General features: G+C 43.8%; 1 protein-coding gene across 1 annotated transcript; it reads right to left on the bottom strand.

Annotated features, from left to right (window-relative positions):
- Positions 1-697: 697 nt before the first annotated feature.
- Positions 698-3,643, bottom strand: LOC113661147 (myristoylated alanine-rich C-kinase substrate-like). The gene is made up of 2 exons (XM_027175135.2): positions 3,268-3,643; positions 698-1,553 (listed from the first exon to the last, which is right to left on the bottom strand). Exons 1-2 carry the CDS (start codon positions 3,346-3,348, stop codon positions 762-764), a joined length of 873 nt encoding a protein of 290 aa, XP_027030936.2. The 5' UTR covers positions 3,349-3,643; the 3' UTR covers positions 698-761.
- Positions 3,644-6,579: the final 2,936 nt, after the last annotated feature.

Raw genomic sequence — 6,579 nt, 5'->3', positions numbered from 1 at the left:
AAATATAACCCCACTGAAAAAACAAAACAGGACATACCGTGTGTGTGTGTGTGTGTGTGTGTGTGTGTGTGTGTGTGTGTGTGTGTGTGAGTTAGTGCACGTGTGTGTGAGTTAGTGCACGTGTGTGTGTGTGTGTGTGTGTGTGTGTGTGTGTGTGTGTGTGTGTGTGTGTGTGTGTGTGTGTGAGTGAGAGTGTGTGTGAGTTAGTGCACGTGTGTGTGTGTGTGTGTGTGTGTGTGTGTGTGTGAGTTAGTGCACGTGTGTGTGAGTTAGTGCACGTGTGTGTGTGTGTGTGTGTGTGTGTGTGTGTGTGTGTGTGTGTGTGTGTGTGTGTGTGAGTGAGAGTGTGTGTGAGTGTGTGTGTGTGTGTGTGTGTGTGTGTGTGTGTGTGTGTGTGTGTGTGTGTGTGTGTGTGAGTTAGTGCACGTGTGTGTGTGTGTGTGTGTGTGTGTGTGTGTGTGTGTGTGTGTGTGTGTGTGTGTGTGTGTGTGTGTGTGAGTTAGTGCTCGTGTGTGTGTGTGTGTGTGTGTGTGTGTGTGTGTGTGTGTGTGTGTGTGTGTGAGTTAGTGCACGTGTGTGTGTGTGTGTGTGTGTGTGTGTGTGTGTGTGAGTTAGTGCACGTGTGTGTGTGTGTGTGTGTGTGTGTGTGTGTGTGTGTGTGTGTGTGTGTGTGTGTGTGAGAGTTAGTGCACGTGTGTGTGTGTGTGTGTGTGTGTGTGTGTGTGTGTGTGTGTGTGTGTGAGTTAGTGCACGTGTGTGTGTTACTCTGCTCCTCCAGCTTCAGCTGTTTGAGCCGTTTCCTGCTCAGCTGTAGCCACTTCCTCTGCTTCATCTTTGCTCAGTGCCTCTTGTTGAACAGGTGAAGCAACTACAACAGGTTCATCCTCCGTCTTCACTTCCTTCTGTGTTATCAGATTCCCTTCCTCCGATTTCTCCTCTTTTTGCTCTGCCTCCATTGCCTTCAGATCCTCCACTTTCTCCTCCACCTTTGGCTCCTCCACATTCTTCTCATCTTTCCCCTCTGTTTTCTCCTCTTCTTTTTTCTCCACTTCTTCTGTTTCTTTTTTCTCCTCCTCAGCTTTGGTCTCATCAGCGGCAGCTGCTTCACCTTCTTCCTCTTCCTTCTTCACCTCCTCTCCTCCCTCTGTTTTCTTCTCCTCCTCTTGCTCTGTTTTCTTCTCCTCCTCTTCCTCTGTTTTCTTCTCCTCCTGTTCCCCTCCATCTCCTGCCTCCTTCTTGTTTTTCTTGAAGGAGAAGCCACTCAGCTTGAAGGACTTTTTGAAGGAAAAACGCTTCTTCTTTTTCTTTGGTGTCTCCTCACTGGTGGATGGTTTCTCATCATCAGCAGCCGTAACAGGGACAGATTCATCTGCTGCATCGTTTTCTTTCTCTCCTTCTTCTCCCTCTTTTTCAGTGGGTGTGGCCTCAGCTTCATCTCCACCCTCCTTCTCTTGCTTTGCCTCCTGCTCTCCCTCAGCTGCAGCAGTCCCATTCACCTGCACCTCCTCCTTCACCTCTGCTGCGTCTCCGTTCACCTTCACATGGCCGTTCTCCTATTAAACGCACACAACATTAACACACAGAACACAACGCTGAGTGTATCTGAGGCCCCAATAGACATGACTCCACCCCTTCATTTGAATTCCGGCCCCTCCCACTTAGCCTTGTCCCATGTCTGTTTGTTTGAGAAAACAGAAACATCATCAAAACTCTAATAAAAAACTTCAGCATTTCTATCCAGCATTCTGGAAGGTTCTGATGGTGCTGCTTATGACACAGAGTCAAATATCCTTCTCTCCATCCATCAGCCCTTATTCTACTCAGGGTCAGAGGTAACCTGACGGCTATCCTGGGGGACGGAGGTACTGACCATCACGGGGCCCAATGGACAGATCAGAAAATATATCCAGAGTGAGATTGTGATGTTTCCTGCATATTTACATGATGTTTCTGTACATCACGTTATAATAAAAGAAGCTTTTTATTGTTTTATATGTTTAAGTGTCACCTCCTCCGTGTAGGACCTCACACCAGGGGGTGAAATCAGCAAAAGTCATGATTACTCTCATCTATATTTAAAATGAACAAAATATTACTTTTGCTCTTTATATTTCTTTCATTGTAAATCAAAGTAGATTTGACACACAGTTGATTTATATCAGTCACTTTTCGTTTCGAGCTCGTGTGTGGACTAATATACACTAATATACACTAATATGCACTAATATGCACTAATATGCACTAATATACACTAATATGCACTAACATGCACTAATATACACTAATATACACTAATATGCACTAATATACACTAATATGCACTAATATGCACTAATATACACTAATATACACTAATATGCACTAATATACACTAATATGCACTAATATACACTAATATGCACTAATATACACTAATATGCACTAATATGCACTAATATGCACTAATATACACTAATATGCACTAACATGCACTAATATACACTAATATACACTAATATGCACTAATATACACTAATATACACTAATATGCACTAATATACACTAATATACACTAATATGCACTAATATGCACTAATATACACTAATATGCACTAATATACACTAATATGCACTAATATGCACTAATATGCACTAATATACACTAATATGCACACAACTGTTTATTACTTCAGTTAAATCAGTAACGACTGTTGTGTTACTGGAGGCTGCAGGAAAGCCAATGACCACCAGGAGGCGCTGCACTGACGGCTTTTCTCCATCAGTCCACATGAATGCAGATGAAACACCAAACGGTGGTGGCGGCGGCTCAAAGCTCTCTGTGTGTGTGGTGGGGGGGGGGGGGTTAGGCGTGGTGAACTCTGAACCTCTTTTGTTGTTGCCCTTAAATTCTAAATAAAGTTAAAATAATGAATCTCCGTTGTTGAACCTGCACACAGTCACCGGGCTGCAACTGCAACCAGCCATGAAGACAAAAGAGCTGCTGACTCTCTCTCTCTCACACACACACACACACAAACACACACAAACACACACACACACACACACACGGAGTCCATTAAATCTAGAACCCTAAGCGGTTTGTTCCTCTCCGTAAACTCTTTTGAAAGTTCCAAGAAAGCTTGAGTCATCTAAAAGAACCCTTGAGGAACCCTAAGTGTGCGTGAGAACCCAGCATTCCAACTCCCTCCCCACCCCCCAGCACCTCTTCATCCTGAGCGCACGTGATGAACACACAATACGTGCAATAGTTCATGAAGCTCTTCTTACCTGTCCGTTGGCTTTAGATGGAGATCCAACCGCTGCTTCAGCCTCAGCCAGGGTTTCCGATTTAGATGATTGCGCTCCCATCTTTACCTCTCTGTCTGTCTGTCTGTCTGTCTGTCTGTCTGTCTGTCTCTCTCTCTCTCTCTCTCTCTCTCTCTCTCTCTCTCTCTCTCTCTCTCTCTCTCCAACAAAGAACCCAAAGCGCGTACACAAACAGCCCCCCTGCTCTAGAATAATCTCCTCTGGAGGAAAACACAGATATATAAGACTGGAGCGGGGATCCGACTCAAACCCTTCGGCTCGGTGCAGAATTAAATCCCCGCCGTGGAGAAAATCTTTTAGTGATGAAGATCCAGCCCGAGTCCAACGCCCAGAGCGCGGCCACGGTGACGTCACACATTACAAACCAGCCAATCAGCGACTTGCTCTCAACTGATTTTCTCGAAACGGGCCAATAAGCATTGAGTGTGGTCTAAAGGGACCGAGTTTAACATCCGAAGGAAACAATAGAGATCGACAGCTTGCTGCTAAAATGGTGAAATCGTCCACTTGAGGCTGTAAAGATATTTAACTGCAATTTAAAGTAAAAATACACAACTTTTATATAATTCGATTTGTCTGACGTCACCACGCGGTCTTGTGTTTGATGAATGATGGACACTTTAACTAGATTGAAAATGTTCAGGTTTTTATGAAGGATTTTAATGAACAGCTTTTACAAACTAAATGTGAGAGTTTTATGTTTGTAAAAGTGTAACATTCAGCAGACCTGGTGTCCAAACTCTGTCAGGAACTGCAGAACACACAGGGTACAGAGTGGGTGTGGAAGTAGGAAGGACACACACACACACACACACACACACACACACACATATGTGCAGATAACCTGCTCTGTTGTGTGTGTGTGTGTGTGTGTGTGTGTGTGTGTGTGTGTGTGTGTGTGTGTGTGTGTGTGTGTGTGTGTGTGTGTGTGTGTGTGTGTCCTTTTGTTTGTGTTACTGCAGTGAATAAATAGGAGTTGTGTATAAAGAGTGAAGAGGTTTTAATCTTCTGGTCTAGTGACTACATACTGAATGTGCTGTGATCTAAAGGGAACCTCACAGGAAGTAAACTTCTTCACTTCTGTTATTTGTGTGTTTGTTGTTCTGCAGTTTGTGTTAGTGTGTTGGGATTTAACTCTGTCTCTCTGTCTCATTCTCTACACCTGTCTGTCTCTCTGTCTCATTCTCTACACCTGTCTGTCTCTCTGTCTCATTCTCTATACCTGTCTGTCTCTCTGTCTCATTCTCTATACCTGTCTGTCTCTCTGTCTCATTCTCTATACCTGTCTGTCTTTCTGTCTCATTCTCTATACCTGTCTGTCTCTCTGTCTCATTCTCTATAACTGTCTGTCTCTCTGTCTCATTCTCTATAGCTGTCTGTCTCTCTGTCTCGTTCTCTATAGCTGTCTGTCTCTCTGTCTCATTCTCTATAGCTGTCTGTCTCTCTGTCTCGTTCTCTACACCTGTCTGTCTCTCTGTCTCGTTCTCTACAGCTGTCTGTCTCTCTGTCTCATTCTCTACACCTGTCTGTCTCTCTGTCTCGTTCTCTACACCTGTCTGTCTCTCTGTCTCATTCTCTACACCTGTCTGTCTCTCTGTCTCATTCTCTACACCTGTCTGTCTCTCTGTCTCATTCTCTATACCTGTCTGTCTCTCTGTCTCATTCTCTACACCTGTCTGTCTCTCTGTCTCATTCTCTACACCTGTCTGTCTCTCTGTCTCATTCTCTATACCTGTCTGTCTCTCTGTCTCATTCTCTACACCTGTCTGTCTCTCTGTCTCATTCTCTACACCTGTCTGTCTCTCTGTCTCATTCTCTATACCCTTCTGTCTCTCTGTCTCATCTTGTCTACCATCAGTAAGGCCCTAATGCTGAATGTGTGGATATTGAGATGAAATGTGGAGACAGAAGTGTGACTGATGATGATGTCAGATTCTGTTTGCAATGCAAATTCTAGACAAACAAGTCTGACACATTAGTCTTTCACATCTTCTCATGTCTCTCAAATTGTTATTAATTCTTAGTTTGTGTGATTGTTGGACACAGAGTAAATGTGCTGATCGAACAAACTGCACATAAATATAACTGACAGCTAATGTTCATGATTCATAACTGATCCAATCACCTGTGGGTTTCATTAGGAAACACCAACTTAAATATAAACACTCAGTTTAGGATTGGTGGTTAGGTGTGTTAGGTGTGTTAGGTGTGTTAGGTGTGTTAGGTGTGTTAGGTGTGTTAGGTGTGTTAGGTGTGTTAGGTGTGTTAGGTGTGTTATGTATGTTATGTGTGTTAGGTGTGTTAGGTGTGTTAGGTGTGTTAGGTGTGTTAGGTGTGTTATGTGTGTTAGGTGTGTTATGTGTGTTAGGTGTGTTATGTGTGTTAGGTGTGTTGGGTGCGTTGGGTGTGTTAGGTGCTTTAGGTGTGTTAGGTGTGTTGGGTGTGTTATGTGTGTTAGGTGTGTTAGGTGTGTTAGGTGTGTTGGATGTGTTAGGTGTGTTATGTGTGTTAGGTGCTTTAGGTGTGTTATGTGTGTTAGGTGTGTTAGGTGCATTAGGTGTGTTATGTGTGTTAGGTGCTTTAGGTGTGTTAGGTGTGTTAGGTGTGTTGGGTGTGTTAGGTGCGTTATGTGTGTTAGGTGCATTAGGTGTGTTGGGTGTGTTAGGTGTGTTAGGTGTGTTGGGTGTGTTAGGTGTGTTAAACACACAGTACCAGGTCTATCAGTTCTGTCTCGGTTCTGTGTCTGACTCTACCCTCTGGATCAGACTGAGACTGATCTTAACACCAAGTCTGAACACAACCTTGTCCCTGTCGTGTCTCCTTAATTTCTGGGTGTGTCTGAGCACAGATGGCCATGAACACACACCCCTCCCTCTCTCTCTCTCTCACACACACACACACACACACACACACACACACACACACACACACACAGGGTAACCAGACTGTGAGTTGTGCTGAGCTTGCTGCAAATGTGTTGTGTTTATGTGAACACAGTGTTTGGGTGTATATTTGTGAGTGTGTGTGTGTATGTGTGTGTGTGTGCTTCCTCTCTCCTGCAGTTTCTAGGCAACATCCCAGCTTGTATTTTGATAATCTCCAACATATAAACACACACACACACACACACACACACACACACACACACACACACAGCTATTTCTCCAGTCTTCAGATAAACACGTGATGTCACTTCCTGTTTATGACACAAATATTAAATGTTGCTAATGTCAGAAACTGTATGTGTGTGTAATGTGTGTGTGTATGTGTGTG

Source organism: Tachysurus fulvidraco, chromosome 9 (assembly GCF_022655615.1).
Source record: "Tachysurus fulvidraco isolate hzauxx_2018 chromosome 9, HZAU_PFXX_2.0, whole genome shotgun sequence".
In the NCBI taxonomy this organism is placed as follows: Eukaryota; Metazoa; Chordata; class Actinopteri; order Siluriformes; family Bagridae; genus Tachysurus; species Tachysurus fulvidraco.
The sequence above is the reverse complement of the archived record's forward strand: the minus strand, read 5'-3'. Positions and strand labels throughout refer to the sequence as shown.